This window comes from Miscanthus floridulus, chromosome 6 (genome assembly GCF_019320115.1).
Source record: "Miscanthus floridulus cultivar M001 chromosome 6, ASM1932011v1, whole genome shotgun sequence".
NCBI classification, from domain to species: Eukaryota; Viridiplantae; Streptophyta; class Magnoliopsida; order Poales; family Poaceae; genus Miscanthus; species Miscanthus floridulus.
Window position 1 is genome coordinate 117,492,502 of NC_089585.1, and position 18,696 is coordinate 117,511,197.

Sequence of the window (18,696 nt, forward strand, 5' to 3'; positions counted from 1 at the left end):
GGTTGGCTGTTAGCCCAGGCTCCACGTGAGTGAGGCTTCGTTTAGTTTGAGGTGTAAAATTCTGCGACATCAGCTCGGGTGTTATACGAGGATGTTGTACAGGGGTTTGAATATTAATAAAAAAATAAATTATAGAATTTGTTAGTAAACCGCGAGACGAATTTATTAATAATTAATTCGTCATTAACACATGTGTTATTGTAGCACTTTATTGTCAAATCATGAACTAATTAGATTTAAAAGATTCGTCTCGCAAAGTAGTCGCAATCTATACAATTAGTTATTTTTTAGTCTATACTTAATACTCCGTACATATATTCTAATATTTGATGAGACATGATGTAAATTTTTAGGGGAGGAAGTAAAATGCCTGAGTTCGCAGATGTTCAAGCGGTTGCTTTGCCTGACAAAAGGACGAGGCAGCAACTGAATTCGCGTTGTGACCAAAGCAGCAGTGGCCTCGTCACGCGCTTCTACGGTTTGTGAGCAAGGACAGTAAAAAAATCTGATAAAAACTGAAGCTACTTTTTTTTATAAAAATGACTTGCATTAGGAGATTTCCCGTTCAATTGATGGCTGTCTACATGGCATATGGTTTTGACTTTTGACAGCCTGCGTTGCTGCTGCACTTATACAGCCCGTTCGGCTCGGCTTGTCTCAACTTATTCTTTCTCACATAACACTATTGAATCAGTTAAAACTAGCCGAAACAAACTAGTACACAGTAATTTTGCGTACCAGCCAAACAGGCTTATAGGCTTTGACCGTCTGACATCCAGTTTGACTATTCAGAATATTTTATTTATACAGTATTCACTAGTGAAGAAAAAAATACCGTCATCAGTAGTACATTTGAGGCCACTGCTGAAAAGCGAAAAGTACTTGTCGTGAAATAAAAATATAGTTCGTCCGCTAAAAAAAGGTACGGTGGATAAGTCCAGCTAAGCGTCTGATCGCCCTCCTCTCATGGCAATACTCATGCTTTCTTGCGTTCGTCATACCACCTCATATGCTCCAGCGATGACCTAATAGAAACCAGATGTCTTTCCAGCCGATAATAAAAAACAGAAGTCTGAATCATGTTGACCACCGTAAGTTATCCACGCATCACAGATTCACTAAATAAATATCATCAATAGGTGACTCCACGAGACCAGCTGTGTCTGTAGATTTCTTGATAGCTCAAACAGGAAATATTCCCGACCCGAGAGAAACTATATAATGACCAATCTTTTTTGGTTCAAATATTACAGATGTAAGGCACAAGAACAGTGATCAATTTGTACATCTTCAAGAACGTCACTAGTGCTGCAGGCAGGCAAACAAAAACAATGCCTCCATAAGATATATGGAAAGGGGATAGCCTCGTGCAGTGTACAACCTCTACCCTCACAAGCACAAATACACAAACTAAGACAAGCACCCAATCAGCCAATCCAACACCCTAATTATGTACTGTGTCGCTGTCAAAACACGCATGATCACTTCATCTGGTGCCTTGGTCGCCTGGGCCAGCGAGAGCGATCTGCAGAGCCATCAAAAGGTGTAAACCATGCTGTTTTCTAGAACAATAGGAAAAAGAATATTATTCGCACAGTAAAACAAAACTCAAGACAACATGGCATACATTGCAGTTCGAAGCAAATTTGCGAGCAATCATAATTGCAGCGTTCCTGTCCCTGTCTGTTTCGAAAGCTAGAGTGTAGGACAAGCCTTTCCGAGCATGCCAGAAAACTGCCCTAGCTGCAGCATTACCACCACCGCGGCTCCCACATAACTGTAAATGGAACAAGACAAACAGATTATCAGAAGATTAATCATAAAATAGCCTATAAAAGGCTTAACTGCTTTTGAAAATCAAATCCTCAGCACAGTTAATGAAGTAATGCCTATAAGCATGCAACAACCACCATCCCATGAGGAAAAAAAACATAATTAAATCCCACAAACTATTACGGAGTACTTCTGAAGGAAAAGCCCAATATTCATCTAAATAATACCATTATAAATATACTTATAAGTATGCCTACTGCTACAACCACAGAACAGGCAACATGTCAAATAATGAAGTAATTTCATCTAAGTTAAGCCCTAATTTACCTTCATCGTAGTGGAATATGACTCTCTTGCTTTTGTAGACCATCCTTTTCTAAGTTTTATTCTCAGCTTTCCAATGTGAAATACATGGACAGAATTCGATGAGTAATCCTTCCCATTCATTTGGGTTACTACTACCTACAAAGGCAGCAGTGTGAACCATGGTTCAACTTAGCATTGTACATTAAATCAAAACCTCAATCACTGCTTCTCTACCATAAATAATCATGGCAAAATACAGAGATAAAAGTCAAACTCAGTGCCACTTGAACTGATTAAAAATGAGAGGTCCGGTTGAGAGTGGGCAAATGTGATGTTATAAATTTTAGGGGCTAACATGCCCCCCCCCCCCCCCCCCCCCCCCCCCGCCCCTAAAAAAAACAACACTTAGAGCATCTCCAGCAGCTCGCCAATACCATCCCTATAAACCTGTCATATTGGGCAAGATGAGGCAATTTCATTGCTCCAGCAGCTCCCCAATAGCTCTCCCTTTTCTTGTGATCACCAATATCTCCCCCATCTCCCCTCAAATAAAGGGGAAGTTGCATCTACCCCAATAAGATGGGGCCCACAATAACTGTCACACACTTGTCTTCTTCCCTGCTTACCTGCCCACACCAGACCGCCATGGCCACTGCCGTGGATCTGATCCAGCAGAACCAGCTATGGATCTGAACCAGCCATGGTCGCGACTGGTGATGAGGCTGCCTCCACCTCACCCGCCGGCAACTCCAACGGCGGAGGCAGACTTCTACTCTGCGACCGCAAGGGCTAGGAGGCTGGAGGGGTCTGCGCCTGGCAGCACGGGTGCGCATTGGCAGCACGGGTGCGCATTGGCGACAAGGGACACCGCCAAGACGACTAGCGGAGGAGCTTGCGGGCGGCGGCCATGGCAGCGACTTTGGATTTGGGGACAAAGAAGAGAAGGGGCCCATGGTTGGAGGTGGAAGGGGTGGAGAAGAGAAGGGACACCATGGCCATGGCCATGCCCGGGGGCAGAGGGGCACCATGGCTGAGGGTGTGCACGGGATCTTGAACTTGGGTGCGACACAGGCCGGGGGAAGAAGACGCCCCACTACTGTCGTGGAGAGAGAAAATGAAAGCAAAAAAAAAAAAAATAAAAAACTGTAATATGACAGGTGGGTCCTATATAATGGGGAAGATTATTGGTGATCTACAAAAGCATCTCCCCCAATAATCCAAAAAGTCGTATTGGATCATCCCCATTACCATCTTATTGGGGGAGTTGGATTAGGGGGCTGCTATAAAGAACTGCAAAATGATTTATCATTGGTTTCAGGTGGATTCGTAGATGGTTTTCCAAAAAGTATCGAAGAGACCATACATCATATAATCAAGACGAGAACGTACATTGAACTCAATATCCGTCCTTTTCATAAGTGAGTCCACATATCGTTCAAGTCCTGCAGCTGTTCAAAGCATAAAGTCAGCTATTTAAGTGAAACTTCAGTCATGTCAGAAGCTTGTATCAAACTATCAGCAGCTTGCTGCTTTTGCATGATTGTTATAAAATATGACAAGATAAATCACAATGCTTGTAAGTACCCTATCTGATATAGGGTAACTGTCATATCAAGCTCTACTTTAATAGTAGGAAATCAGACAGGACACAAATGCCAAAGGGGATGTACGACGAGGAAAAGGTTAGAACAGTAAATGTCTCAGATAACTTAATTCCAGTTATTTTCTGGAAGAATGACATTTAGGATTGCCATTGAATCTTTTAAAAAAATACAGATGGGGAAAATGACTTAAACCTGTTTAAAAAAACCTTGGAAAAGGACTAACCATTATCTATAGGGCCATCTGTCTGAACTATAATTTTGTCTGCATTCAGAACTATCTCTGCTTGCAATAATCGGCCAACATCAAACGGTTCTGGGGCATACGTAAATTTTGTTGCTCCTGCAGGAAGAGTTCACAGCATCTTACCAACAGAATGATTGCATGAGATGCCAAAAGAATAAGATCAATTTAATAATCTTTAGGAATGATTGCAGCAAAAAGAACTAGAAGCAATGATTTACAGATGAGCCTATTTCTTTGAATGACTTAGGGAGAAGTCCTACTAGTCTGCATGGCACTTTATTGATAACATACCCGATATGAGTTCTCTAGTGCCCCCAGAAATTACACGATACCACTGAATTGGACAGTTTGCGATGTTTGGAGCACCATCAACTCGAGGGATAATACAAAACTGTGATCCAAGGGTATTAGAACCTTCAAGCTCAAAGAGGTCAGAACTATCCTCTTGTAACCTCTTGATCATGGCAAGCTACAAATAAAAAGCGTTGGGCAGTGATTATCATACAGCTCAACATTACTTAAATTTGAAGACCCTACTAGTACAAACTCTGCCCTATATATCTGACAGGAGATACCTCTTTCTTTAGCTGATTGCATAGCTGAGTCTTCTCTGAGATAAGAGTCCGCAGTGCCTGAAGCTCAAACTCCATGTCCATGACCTATGATTGTTTTTTACATAAACATATCAGAAGAGAGTCTATTTTTTACTAGCTCCATCAAATTAATAAACAGCAGAGGATACATAACATGCCAATTAAGACTTTGATAAGATATCAAAAGAAAGCCAGGGTAACCAAAGACAAACCTTGCTTGGCTGGTGTAGCATTTTTATTCTCCTAGCCTCTCGGACCTCTTTCCTAAGTTCCTCTATCTCCTGATTATTAGGGGGCAAAAATCAAGATACAAAATAAATATGGGCCAATGGTAACTGGCAATAAATGATACAAGAGACACAAATCAAACGAACATCCAAGTTCAATTTGAAATAAAGAAGTACCTCCTTCTCTCTGCTACTTGACGCAGAATCAAGCACGTGCAATGCTTTCTCGACTTTTTCGATCGCAGCTCTAGCCTTTTCAATTTCAGCAAGCGCAAGAGCCCTTTCCTCTTCAGCTACTTTGCGTGCATCTTCAGTAGCCTAAAATACAAATGTGACACTGTGACAGTCTGGTAAATGTAAATCTAAAGGTTCAACTAGGCTAGCCTAAGAAGTCTAAAAAAAAGGGTGCTCCTAGGCTGCTACTGGTGCATACCACAATCAAAGGAACTAAAAGAAAGTTATAAAATCATGAGAAACTGAAACTTTCTTGGTGTTCCAAAAAATAAGAACATTATGTTCCACTGGAAACATGCGCATGGTACCTAGCTGTCCTGCCATGTTTATATCATAACATATTGACAAATAGAAAGCAGTCTTCTTTGAAGCCTCAACTCAACTTCTCAGGTAGCACATTAAAAAGTCTGCAAAGCTAATTGGATACTAACAAAAAACTGCAGCAGACCTGCTTAAGGAAGTTAGCCAATTTTTTTACTTCAGCCTTCTCATAAATTAATTCCCCTTCTCGTTGTGTCAGCTGGACAGCTAGAGCCTCCACCTGATAGCAAATGATTGCATAATCACATAAGCATTTCTCCAGCTAAAGGTAGCATAAAGGGGGGAAAACATTTACAATCTGAATGTAATATGGACAGGGCACTATGGCAGGCATAATTGAAAAGTAAATTAGATACAAAAGAGGAATGACGTGTGAGAACATAGTCCTTGACTCCCTGTCTATTCAGAATGAGAAAATAGAGAAATACTCCAAAAAAATCTCAAGAACAGGTCCAAAGAAGCTACAGATGCATGCCAAAAGGATCTCAAGACTAATATATTCATCTTGCAAACTGTTTCGCAGGTTGCTATTTATAATTACAAGTTTATAACAACACAATAAAACCTAACAACACAATAAAACCTAGCATCATTTTCCTGGTGTTATCCTAAACGCGAAACGGTAAACAGTCGGTCACCCTTTGTTTAGCATTTAGGCCATTTAGACGGTGTTTAAACGGAGTTAAACAGCCCAAACAGTTTTGTATAGTAACACTAAAATATACATATTTATGTATGTAAAAGTCAAATATGCCAGAAAGTATACATATCTACACATGTAAAAAATAAGTATTCGACCAAATAATTTTTTGGAAGAAAATTAAATCCCACTGCACCTCATATACTTAAGATGTTAATTAGTTGGGTGCTAAATATGGTAGTCATAATCCTCCTATTGACTAAATATTGAATTAAATGGTCGTCTAGCTCATTTAATCATGTTTAACTCGACTTCTGTTTATACCATTTAGACGGTTTAAACGGGTTTAAACGGTCCAACCGTTTAATTCACCGTTTAGGGCCTAAACGAAACGGGTGGCCTTCGTTGTTTAAATGGGCTAAATGGGCCGTTTAGGCAAACATAGATAAGGAATAGCAAGGATGAAAGGAACGGCTACAATTTGGATAGCTTATAAGGTCCTTGCCTTTATCCGGAACACTAATGACTAACCTCAAGCAAGGGATATTTACAAAAATAAAAGGGGTCCACTTTGAACAAAAAATGGATCTACAAGAAGCTTAATAACAACAGGCAGATATTGGTAAGTCCAGAAATTTGTAAGAGAAGAGGCTAACCAGTGAGATAGCTTCCTCAGCATCGTCTCTATTTCGACCAGCCACACGGCCTTTCAGTGTGTCTAGAACATCTCTGAGCTTCTTCAGAAGAACCTGCCTGTCTAATGAAGCGGCTTCTCGCCGCTTAGCCTGAAACATGAGGCAACAACTTCAGAATGGAATTCCATTTTAATGGGAGTAGAATAACAGTAGAAACTGATATTCATTAACAAACTTCTAAGTTATCAACTATCAAAGTAAGATGCAGAACATCGCTGCAGCTCATAGAACTTTGCATTTCACTTCCCATGTGTTTATACATTTTCTTCTTAACAATATGCTGTTGCAGAGCAGTTTCAGGAAAGAAAGCCAAAGCGGCAAGTACTTCTGAAGGTGGTCTAAACAAGAAATAAAGATTGAGAAAAAAGAAGTAATAAACTGATGCTCTGGAGCATGCCACAGATACTATATGAGGATGAGGGCCAACTTAATACGGTTACTGGTAGATAACTTGAACACGATCTGAATCTTTATCCTGTTATCATTTCACTAAATGGCAATGCTTTAACCATGACTAACATCATTAGATGAGAGGTACTACTGCAGAATCTCCAATAACAATATAGTTGCTGATAACAACAGCTTTCATCTTTGCGTTAGATTTCCTATGAGATACCATTGACAAAAGTAAGTAGAGGCAAACTGAGGAAAACACCTCTTCAGAAAGCTTGGAAGCGCCAGATAGACCCTTCTCAAACTTCTCTTTGAGATCACGCACAGAAAGGCGCTTGTGCTGCTCTAGCAACTGCGCTGTTTCCTTTGCAACAATCTCCTTGAGAGGTACAGCCTCATGTGCCTCCTCTGGATCAATGATTTGGTTGTTTGGTCCAATCCTGTAGTCTGGGAAACGTCCCTTGGGAAAGTTAACATCAGATGAGACCAAATCAAGTGCCTCCTTCTGCATGTCATCTCCGGAGTCATGGATGACCCTTGTCATGTGTGGTGATCTGATGACAAAATGACCAGGAACATATATATCCTCAGTGTTTTATACATACCAAAAACTTGAAAATTTACAAGCACATCAGAGAGGAATCGGGTATTGAAAGATATGTCTTGTATGCAGTGTTACATCGTTTATGGCTACATAAAACAAGGCACAGCTGAAATTGGTGAAGATTTCAAACTTGAAGCAATTCCAACTCATTTTTCTTTTTCTTATCACGGTAGTTCAGATGCCAAAAGCACATATGAACAGTTACATCAGGAAGTAAATTCCACTAGTCCTAGCATCTATCTCAAACCTTACGAAATTGGCATCCTAGGGACTAGGGAGTAGGGACAGGAGTGAACCTCACAACTGCAAACACTAAGGCTACATTAAATTTTAGAAGATAAAGCAACAACCTTTATAGACTATAAAATATAAATAGCTGTTATCTAGCACAAGGACAACTAAGATTGGATAGAGCATGGCAAAAGCTAGACACAAAATTAAGCTAGACTCAAAATACCCAGGCCAGACTTAAGAGTAGAGCATACAGATTCAGTCGAATTATGGACACCAAATATGTTTGGTGGAAAAACAGCACCAGCATGTTTGCTAGATCCATGTTCCAGGCTGAAGAACATGATAGATTGGCAGGAAAGGACTCAGCGCACAAATCCACAACTAAGCGAACGGGCCAAAGGGTAGAAAATTGGAATTGATTGCTCACAGTCAGAGCAAACAAAAGGTCGCCCGGAACATAAAACAAGGGAATCCAGAATCCACCCAATGGCAGCAAGCTATGAGCACTTACCAGCAAGAGCAGTACCAATCCAACCCGCGTGTGGTTAAATCCCCGCTCAAATCCAGCAGACCAGCAGAGGAGCGGCCGGCGGGAGGAACCGTGGCAGAGTGAGCGAAGCGCCGGCGCCGGTTGCTGGGAGCCTCTAGGTTATGCACCCCTCTCGAGCACGCAACTGCGCCTGGAATTGGAGAAGGGGAGACGAATTTCCTTTCCGCCAAATTTACTAGGGTTGTAGTAACCCCTTGCGGCTTTTGAAAAAGCGGGGCTTTAATAATCGGATGCTGTTGCTTTCGATCTCGCGGATGGAATTCCCTTTGACGAGTGGGTTCGAATTCTCGATGCGCAACGAGGAGACGACGACGGGACGGCAAAGGAGATGAGCAAGCGAAGCGAAAGAAGGGAGGCGAAGGAAGGGGAAGGAAGACTACTGCTGCGGAGACGAACGATTAGAGACAGGGCCACAGGGGGTTTTGTTTAGGTTTTTTACTACAAAAATGGTGATGAGCTGGACAGTCACTGAAACGTGGGACCACCTTTTTAAATGACCTTGGGTTTGGTGATTGCCGGACCTGCTGTCCAGACTCCAGGCTCCAGAGCTGACCGGCTGGGAATTTCTTTTTTCTACCACTAGATAAATGCCATTGCACGGGGGCACATGACCCAGACGCAGTGCTGAGATATTGCTTAATATCGTTGCTCGCATGTAATTTTTTACTTGAATAAAATTATATATGGTTGACATAGTTGTGTTTGGTAGATGTGCAGGATATATAGAACTAACCTTCAGCGAACAACCGTAGCAGGCAATTTTTTTGAAGTAAATCACGGTCCAGGGGAACTTCGGCTAGGTGTGGATGTCACAGATGCCAGTGGCAGCCTGCGGAGGAGTTTTATGTATTTGCATTGATTGCGAAATGTATTGTGTACAAATTTATTTTTTGTAAAGTCCAGGAAAAGAAGAGTACTACTTAGAAAATAACTACATGTCCGATATGCTTGCCAAAGTCAGAGTTCGATCCGGAATTTTTGTTTTGTTTTGTTATGCCGGTTGATTTTTTTCTATCTAGTCCTAGAGTCCGATCCTTTTTTAAGGAGCGTACTTGGATCCTGATTTTGTTGTGGCGTATTTTTTTCTATAGTTTTTTTTTCCATCGAGTAGATCCGGATTTTGTTATAGTTTAGATTCTTTTTTCCCGTTGATTTTCTTTCTATTAATTCCCAGAGTCCGATTTTTTTAGGAGCCTACTTCTCCGAATGATCTGGATTTTGTTTTGGGAGATATTTTCTCAGAATCCGATTGGTTTACGCGGTCCGTTCATGCTTTTACCGGAGATTTTTTTAACCGGAGTTTGGGTATGCGTTGTGGACTATTCCACCGAATTGATCTCGATGGTTACGGGGATTGATTTTTGTCTTTCTGATTTGCTGCGACTGTTATGGGGATTGAGGCTGTGTTCGGCTAGGAAAGAAGCCGGCTTGTTCGGCTTATTTTTCCAGCGGGAGCAGTGTTTCTCTCACAACATTCCAGTATGAACAGTGTTTTCCATACCAGCCGAACACTCTCTGAGCGGATCGTATGGAGCGCGTGCGCGTTGCCTTTCTGATCTGATCGCATAGAACGGCTTTGGTGTCGCACCTGTGAACGAAATAGTTACGAATGTTTTACTCATAGATAGATTATAGAGACAGAGACAGAGAATGGTAGCCTGGCAGGAGTATCACGGGTTGTCAACATAAAGGAAAAAGTCTACTTAACCCCCCATCTTTCATACTTGGTCTACTTCACCCCCCAACTATGAAACCGTCTGTTTTACCCCCTGAACTTTCCAAAACCGTGGTTTTGCTACAGTAATTAAAATTTTCAATTAATCTAAGGCTACAGTAATTGTTCCAATTAATTACAGATAAAATTAGATTTTTCAATTAATCTAAGGCTACAGTAAAAATTTTGTACTAAAGCATACCGTATTATATATTCACTATGTAGATCTACTCATGTGAAGTCCAACAAAATTAGATTTTTTATTTTATGATTTTTCTATGATTTACTGTGATTTTTCAAAGATTCACCGAAAACAAAAAAATTCAAACCCACCATCACGGTAGCAAACCCACCGTTACTGCAGCAACCCGCTGTTACTGTAGCAAACCACTGTCAAAAGCCGCCCGGGGGTGTAAAATAGACGGTTTTGGAAAGTTCAATGGGGTAAAACAGACGGTTTCATAGTTGGGGGTGAAGTAGACCAAGTATGAAAGGTGGGGGTTAAGTAGACTTTTTCCTCAACATAAATACCTGCGTCTCAAGAAGCGATTCTAAATTTGAACTAACGACTGTCGTTTGTTCGAGATGTTCTCTGCCTGCCTGTCTTCTAAATGAGCAATCAGTGTCAGGATAACAGAACTACTCATCGTGTTATCAAAAGGGTAATCAAGTTATTTAAACTTATTTGTATTGCAGAAAGTATTAAGTGATCATAATATAATACTCATGCTGTTCATATACATGCGCACTCGGGCGCTATTTATATCGTGTACGAACGAGTTCGGCGTTAGTAGAGTTCTGCTGGGATTGCAACCAGAGACACCATCAGCGTTTTTGTACTGGGACCGCGACACGGCACACGGCCGTGACAGCTACACGAAACGACCAGCACCAACCCTTTCGGCAGCGCACCGTTTGGCTCGGCTCGAGCACGCAAGGGTGGCAGCGACACGTACGTGGCCGGGCGGTGCGGGAGTCGGCCTCGCCGAGGCCCTAGAGATTTCGCGGCGGAATCAACTATTGACCCAGGCCTAATGCCAGTTTCAAAAAAAAAAAAAATCTCTAAACCTTTAAAATAGCTGTCTCGTCCTCAACTTCTTTTTTTTTTTTGCTCAATTTCATTTCAAAACTATTGAAATAACGGCTTCAGTTATCAAACTCTGTTTTTTTAGTCCCAGTCTCAGTCATGAACTAATAAATTTTAATAAGACATTTTAGATTTTAGATTTGATGAGGTTTAACTTCCGTCATACTCGTTTCATATGGAACAACATGTCGCACGTTGTCAGCTTCACCACCACCTGCGATAGAAAATGTCAGCTTCACCACCACCTGCGATAGAAAATGGATGGTCATTGTTAGGCCCTGGCCATGGTAACAGCACACTTTTTTCAACCGTGAATAGGCCGATGGCTCCGTTCGTTTCTCTTATAATTCGTACTTTTTAGCTTGTCTTTTCAGTCAAAAAAGTGTTTTTTCTCTTTCAACAAATCAGTCGGAACAGTATTTCAGCTTGTTTTTCCAGAAAAGCCAACGGGCCAATATCTAATTACGGCCTGACATCAACCAAAAACAAGAATTGATTCCTATTCTCCTCCATGATCAAATAGTGTTACATTTTCGCGAACGAAACAAAAATCTCAGCTCCTTTGTTTATGTTGGAGAGGAGGGCAAAGAAATTTTAACATTTTATTATGGTTCAGTTAGTGAGTCAAGCACGGGAAGGTTCGTGGTTGCTGCCCAAGCGAACCCCATTGTGTGTACCGTTTGACTCGGTTCGCGCACGCAAGCGAGGCAGCGACGCTGGGCGGCCGGTGCAGGTCGGTGCGGGAGTCGGCCTCGCCGGTGGCCTCCTCACCACACGCTGCTGGCGGCTGGCCTAGAAATTTCCCCACGGTTAGCCGTCCAGCCGCCGCTAACCGTTTTTCTGTATTTAGCGCATGCTACAAATGGCGTCATCTGGAGAATCAAATCGTGGGGCAAGAGGAGGTCAGCATCGTTCGAAACGTAACAAGGAGCGTAATGTCGGGCTTGCTGTTCAGTTCAGCTACAGCCTACAACAGCAGCAGACGGAGGAGTTTTGGAGTAGCTTAAATTAAAGCTACAGCCTACAACAGCAGCAGACGCATGTCACACATGGCCCTGGGGGCAGACCGTACGTAGTTTGAGCTAATCAGCCGCGTATATCCTAGTGCCATCTAACTAACGATGGTGGCCAACACGTAGGCCTTGCCGCCTGACTTTTGTTCTTGTGCACAACTGCACATCATCGATCTGGACTCTGGCCAGGTATATATCCGGATGATAATAACAAGGGAAAAATGCTGCCGATTGGCTTGTAGCCGCATGACCTGCTCTATTTTGCACGGCAAAAAGACGAACGAGTGAATGATTGCGTGCACTACACTAATTTAGCGGGGTGGGGTGGGGCGCCGAGGAAGCAGACTTAATTAGCACCACGAACTCAAAGCACCGGCCGTTCGCTGTCTCGCTTTGCGATTATATATTTGCTTTTCTGTTTCTGATGATGAAACCTTACTCGCTTCGCGAACCATTTTATTGCAATCTCTCATCGCCGTCCCGGCCCTCTCAACCGGACAACGGAGTGTTCGTGCTCGTCTTTGTTTGTTTATGCTACTGCTTTGCCTTTCCCTTTTCTATCCCGGCCGGTCCTGTGGTTGGTACTGTCTGGTTGGTGGAAGCTGCCTAATGATCGGTGGTTTCTGAACTGGTTTGAGCTAGCTGGTGCTGGTTTGTTGTGAGAGAAAACACTGTTGGCTAGTTGAATAAGCCTGGCTGAAACCAACGAGCGAACATGGTGGATGCCATCTAAAATGCGCCACATCTTTATTAAGCACTGCAATTGCCAGTGCAAAATTAATGTGTGGTACCCAAGAGGCTATGGCATGTTAGCTTCGTTTACTCTCAAAGTTGTTGCCTGCCAAAGCTTATAGCCAGTAATTTCAAAAAAAAAAAAATTATAGCCAGTAGTGGTCCTTTCCTTCCCTGTGCGGTGTGGTCTCTCCTACCAGGATTCCCTTCTCGTTAGTTGATTTCCTGTTTAGAATTGTGCCAATCAATCATAAAAATTCTGTTTATCTTCGTGCCACAAGATCAAATGCGATTTCAAAATATGATCATCAGCATTTGAACTTGTGGCAGCATGCTTGTTAGTACTTTTGTTTTTGTCCTGATGTTGATCTCACTATAAGGAGCTTCCCTGAAGAATTAGGTCCACCGCTAAGGCCGTTTGCTCATGAGAACACTTTCAAGCAAACCAATCCATTTTTTTATAAAAAAAACACTTCATAGCACCTATATCTATATGGTTCTTAATCTAGAAACTAATTTTATATTATACCGGACTATTATCAACTTTTTTTTTGAGGGGACGGACTATTATCAACTATACTAACACATGCTGACAGATATACGCCGAGGGCTGAAGCCTGCAGGCCCTGAGCCTACTAAGAAAACCCACCACATCTCTCTATCCAGAAATTAGGGGAAGAAAGGTCCATCCTAAGACAAGCCAGCCCAGCCAAGGCTTGACAATTGGCACTTGGGAAAAAACCAATGCTTTCGGTCTAGACCGATAAAAAAAAGTCGATTTTGGAATCCTAAACTCTGGTCGATATTGTCTTCTTTCAATCGGAGTATTTTTTTTGACATATTTTATTTTGAAATTTTATAAACTAGAAAACATGTTCCTGTATTGCAGCAGAATATAAAACTTGTTGCATGATCATATGGATGATTTATAGGTCAAAGAATTATTCAATGATCGCAATATCTGCTCAAATATGTATTTGAATTAGATTATGTATTGTCACCAGACATCGCGTTGCTCTAAATCATATGAACACGGAATAGGAAGTGCCATGGAGGGCATTGTGGAAAGTAAAAAAAAAAAGACAGTTGAAAAATCCGTCTCCCTTTAATATTAGTCAGCTCTAGATATAGATACAGATAGGGTATTTTAGGGCTTCCCACTTAATGGATATGCATAATAACCATAAAAAGGTATCTATAAAAGATTTAAAATTAAAAAAAATCATTATATCGTAGAAAAGCTCTATTAAAGCGTCACCAAAATTTTGTCGAATTTTGTGAATTTTGATGTTTTCGTCTAGGATCCATAGAAAAACACGATGCTGAAATCCGAAATCCTGATCGCAGGAGCTTCTGTCGCTCTGAAATCAGGCTTCTTTTATTATTTGAGTGTTTATACAGTTCATACAACAAAGTGTACAACATGAGAATTCACGTATGGTCCATATACTCGGCTTATTGAATTCACTTACACAACAGCCACTGATCGTTAATAGTGACTGCTACAAAGCGATACTGATGTCTCCAAGCACATGGGGTATGTGTAGCTTCAAAAAATGACCATATCTATGGTTCTCTTCTTCAGTTCACCTGCGTTCTGACGTTTTGTCATACAACATAGCGGTATGTAACGTATCTGCCAGCCGTCTCGCTGGGTCTGATGATCTTCACGACCTGACCTCGTCTGAGGCCATAGTACCTAGCAATAGGATCCGAAATCTGTATTCTTGGAAGCTGTTGGATCCGATGCATTCAGAAAAGGAAGGGTTACAAACTTCAAGGGATGTTAATTGCTTGGAATGTACGGCAAAATGCATATTATACTATCATAAAAACTTATCATTTCTGTTGTTAATCTGGAATGCTAGTAAAATACTGAAAAGTGCAGGAAAACCAACGATCGGTTTTCGACAAAGGGTGCAGAGAATGATGCCATTCTCTGACAGCCTGACCCATCTCACTGCTTTGCTGTCGAACATGTGATACACTCCTAAACGCTACTCTTGCGCGATACTACCTCCATCCCAAGAAAGATGCAATTCTAGACTTAGTTAGAGTTAAACTAACTTAAATATAACTATATTTATGGAAAATAGTATCGACACTTAACACCCAAATAGGTATATTATGAAAATGTATTTAGCAACAAATCTAGTTATACCTATTTAGTATAACAAAACATTAATATCTTTTTATATAAATTTAGTTGAACTTAAGATAGTTTGATTGAGCACTATTGTAGAATTGCATCCTTTTTTAGTTAGAGGGAGCAGAACATAGCGTGTTCCATGCATGCTCAATTGCTCATGGAACAGACGACCTCTGTATGTTTGTGTCTAACTAGGCAATTTCTACCAAAAATTATTGAGCCACGAACTAGACTTATTATGTTGGAACTAAAAATAACCAAAGATGCTTGAAAGTCGAAACTGACTACTTAAAATGGCTGAGGCTATAGAAAGTTGAAACTTTACGTTTTGTCTGATGCCCCACTGGCTGAGTAGTAGTAATAAATCTGCAAGTGTGATTGTGTGAATAAGTGGCAATACCTGAGTTTCCTTTAAGGTGTACCGCTCCAATAGCGTCTTTTTCTCCTCATTTGTGAGCACCTGATGCTCAGGAACAAGAACATGCTCCTTGATGTTTATAAGCAACTCGGCCTCCTGTTGATTGCTTCAGTTATCAGAAATAACAAAATAGAAGATCATTGCACAATAGCATGCGGAGCAAGCGATAATGCCAGTTAAATTGCAGTAGCTTCTTCTTGATGTGCAAACTAACCTGGAAAACTTCCAAATGGATCTTTGGCTCCAATTCTATGAGAAACGACTTTGCAAATGGAGTTAGGTTCTGCTGAAGAACCACCACAGCTCTGGAGACATTCTCATGCGTCATCATTTCAACGTACTTCTTGATGTGCTTCATCCCTACCTTGTCATCATTGGGGAAGAAAACATATATCTGATCAACGAATAAAAACCAATTACACAATTAGGAGGACTACCAAGCGCAGCTTCAAAAATACTGAACTTTGCTATTAAGGAGTACTGAACTATTTGCTGAGAAAATAGTGCTACTGATATGTGGTCTCGGTCAAATTAGCAGGCACCGCAGACAGTGTTGGGAATGTTCATTCTTACAAGTTAACATAAACCTATGTCGAACTATATCCAAGCATACTAATCAGGCAACGGATTGCTGCGATAGCTGGTAGGTTCACACTTCAACAAGCTAGTACTACTTGCAGCGGTTGAGTCTAAACTTGCTGGTTCGGAATAATCTAATTCGTTAGCTGCGATCAGGAAGAAGATAGGCTCGATCCGTGCTCAGTGATTTGAAGCTTGTGTTCTTCACAGGAAGCAGTTAGCTTGCCGCAGCTTCGACACCCCATGGCGATCCGGACATGGAACCGATCGATCAAGCAAGAGCAGAGGTACGGATTCAAGGAGAGAAGCACCGATCCCCAAGAAATTAAAGGCCCGTCAAAGGCGAAGGGAGCTAGATCGAGCAGCTATCCACGGACGTCCGTACTGTCTGATCCGATCAGGAGCGGCGGGCAGTTGACCCGCGGCGGAGTGGATTCGGATTGAATCGGGAGCTAAGTACTAAGCAGAGCTGAGCTTGGAGGCTTGGACTGACCTGGTCGGAGGGGTCGTTCTTCTTGGACTTGTTGATTTGGAGGTCCTCGCGGTGGAAGGACTCGCCGAACTTGCGGAGGAAGTCGCGGCGGCTGGTGGCGAGCTCGTGCTCCACCACCAGGTAGCCACGGTCACGCAGCATCTGCATCACCGTGCAGCGGATCCGGTAGAGCCGCCCCACGGTGGCCTCGTCGGTCACCAGCCCCGCCGACATCTCCGCCTCCGGCGCCTCGCTTCCTCTGCTTCTTCGCTTTCTGGTTCGAGCGCGGCGGCTGAGCAGGGGCGGGGCCTGAAGCAGGTCACGTCGTGCTTGCTGCGCGCCGCACCAGTGGAGCACTGGAGCCACTGGAGTGGAGTGGGTATGGGTCGGGTGCGGGTGGGCCCATTATCCGGATGCGCGCGAAGAGGCGAGCCTGCCTTTCCATTGACTAGAGAGTTTTGCGAAGCGCCCTATCACCTAAATTGTGAAAGCACTGGTTTAACGTAGGAACCGTACGTCTAAGACGAGAGACAAAATGAGACAAAGCCAAGATCCAATCTAACATTATACAATATTATCCTCATCAACACATGGCAACCGTAGGAAATATTTCTGTTGTTATGTGGCATAGACATCATTGTTGAGGACTGTAGAATTTCATAGATTGCTATGGGAGACATTATTAGAAAATTATATCAGCACTCAGCATTGTGGCTTTCGATCTGAGAAAAAATACATCGTGACCCACGTCTTCCTAGTAAAGCTTTCAAGCACAACACCTCTAGTATTGATCACCATTACATCATTCAAATGGAGGGCTCGTCTGCCTGTTCAAATCGCTCGGCTAGAACAGCGGTAGCTTCCAACAGCAACAACACCTTCACTTCCTTGTAGTCGAAAGGTACACTCTCTTGCTCCACGAGGTTGACAAAGGCATTGTCGTCAACATTGTAGGTCCTCGGTGCCCTCTAGCAAGGCGAAGCGTGGCCTATACTTATATAATCAAAACTCAGCCTGCACCTAACTAACTATGAAAGTGCCAGCAAAGAAACATCTAAAACAACTCATTTAAAGATATCTGAAAAGGATGTATATATAGCACAAAAGTTTCTGTTAACAACACAGACACAGATCACAGATGTCTTCTTCGACCAACGAATGCATCAGAAATCACTGCAGTGTATTGGTTCATGGTTCAATGTCTAAATCGAGGGATTAAGAAAATAGGTCAAGAGCTTTCCTGCATTGCCTCATCTACCAAATATGAAAAGTATATACTACCAGAATATAACACAAAAAATGTGCCCATCTTCACATGGCCATGGTCATGTACTGGATATCGTACATGCAAAGATCCTTAGGAAAGAAAAGCTTGCAAGGTTGGCAGATCTATTAATCATGTATTCACATCAGTAAAAGAACATTAGTACTGTAGTACATGTGAAACACCACAGAGCTGGAGTTAGCAGTTAGCAACATGGTCTCTAACATTTGGAAACCAGTCAGAATTAGCCAACTATTTATGCTATTATATCCACAAGCATAAGCAGGGAGGACACGGGTTGTTCCTAGCTATTAACAACCAGCAAAAAAATCTAAGGTTGGTACAAAAGTTAAGCTTATCTGCATGTGTTGTGGTACAGAGAACTACTCAGGCCTTCCATATGAGAAATTCCTTTACATCCAAGCATCCAGCTACTACCTCAAGAACTCGCCTAAAGTCTGACAGTTATGTAGTCATCATTGTTTTTGGGAAAAATGCATATGCAAATATAAATTTGAGTAGACAAGGCTGATAGTTTGTAGTCTTTAGGATAATTATGACTTAGGGCACAAGGCTTATGAATCACAAAATTGGATTACCAATGCTCAAAACTTCACTGATCAAGGTGAAGTTACAAATTTATGTAAACACACGTCTCCTGTTCAATGTTACATAGAAGCGCATGAATTATGATGGGTCTCTTCCAAAAAAGGGAATGGAGTACTGGACTGAGGTGAGGAGCAAAAATCTATACAGGAAATGTTTAGACTGGTTCTTATATTTGATATGTGCATTTGTCAGAGTTGAAAATAAGGAACCAGCTACTGGTTTAAACATTTCCTGAATAAAA

General features: G+C 41.9%; 2 protein-coding genes across 2 annotated transcripts; both read right to left on the reverse strand.

Moving 5' to 3' along the window:
- Window positions 1-1,160: 1,160 nt before the first annotated feature.
- On the reverse strand, window positions 1,161-8,801 carry LOC136456716 (stomatal closure-related actin-binding protein 1-like). The gene is made up of 13 exons (XM_066456659.1): window positions 8,380-8,801; window positions 7,293-7,584; window positions 6,599-6,727; window positions 5,430-5,522; window positions 4,925-5,065; window positions 4,733-4,801; window positions 4,503-4,586; window positions 4,219-4,396; window positions 3,907-4,023; window positions 3,469-3,527; window positions 2,101-2,235; window positions 1,628-1,777; window positions 1,161-1,525 (listed from the first exon to the last, which is right to left on the reverse strand). Exons 2-13 carry the CDS (start codon window positions 7,572-7,574, stop codon window positions 1,487-1,489), a joined length of 1,476 nt encoding a protein of 491 aa, XP_066312756.1. The 5' UTR covers window positions 7,575-7,584; window positions 8,380-8,801; the 3' UTR covers window positions 1,161-1,486.
- Window positions 8,802-14,287: 5,486 nt separating this feature from the next.
- Window positions 14,288-16,944, reverse strand: LOC136459249 (DNA-directed RNA polymerases II and IV subunit 5A-like). Its single transcript, XM_066459125.1, has 4 exons — window positions 16,604-16,944; window positions 15,746-15,925; window positions 15,514-15,627; window positions 14,288-14,698 (listed from the first exon to the last, which is right to left on the reverse strand). The coding sequence occupies exons 1-4, from the start codon at window positions 16,814-16,816 to the stop codon at window positions 14,573-14,575; spliced, it is 633 nt and encodes a 210-aa protein (XP_066315222.1). The 5' UTR covers window positions 16,817-16,944; the 3' UTR covers window positions 14,288-14,572.
- Window positions 16,945-18,696: the final 1,752 nt, after the last annotated feature.

What these genes read in the sequence shown, in the direction of transcription:
- LOC136456716 (XM_066456659.1), bottom strand. Translation starts at nt 7,574, where the DNA reads ATGACAAGGGTCATCCATGACTCCGGAGATGACATGCAGAAGGAGGCA. An exon ending in CTTCCAAGCTTTCTGAAGAG is followed by an intron (nt 6,728 to 7,292) that starts GTGTTTTCCTCA and finishes CTCATGTTTCAG; the next exon opens with GCTAAGCGGCGAGAAGCCGC. An exon ending in CACTAGAGAACTCATATCGG is followed by an intron (nt 4,024 to 4,218) that starts GTATGTTATCAA and finishes CTCTTCCTGCAG; the next exon opens with GAGCAACAAAATTTACGTAT.
- LOC136459249 (XM_066459125.1), bottom strand. Translation starts at nt 16,816, where the DNA reads ATGTCGGCGGGGCTGGTGACCGACGAGGCCACCGTGGGGCGGCTCTAC. An exon ending in AGAACGACCCCTCCGACCAG is followed by an intron (nt 15,926 to 16,603) that starts GTCAGTCCAAGC and finishes TTCGTTGATCAG; the next exon opens with ATATATGTTTTCTTCCCCAA. An exon ending in TCCATTTGGAAGTTTTCCAG is followed by an intron (nt 15,628 to 15,745) that starts GTTAGTTTGCAC and finishes AGCAATCAACAG; the next exon opens with GAGGCCGAGTTGCTTATAAA.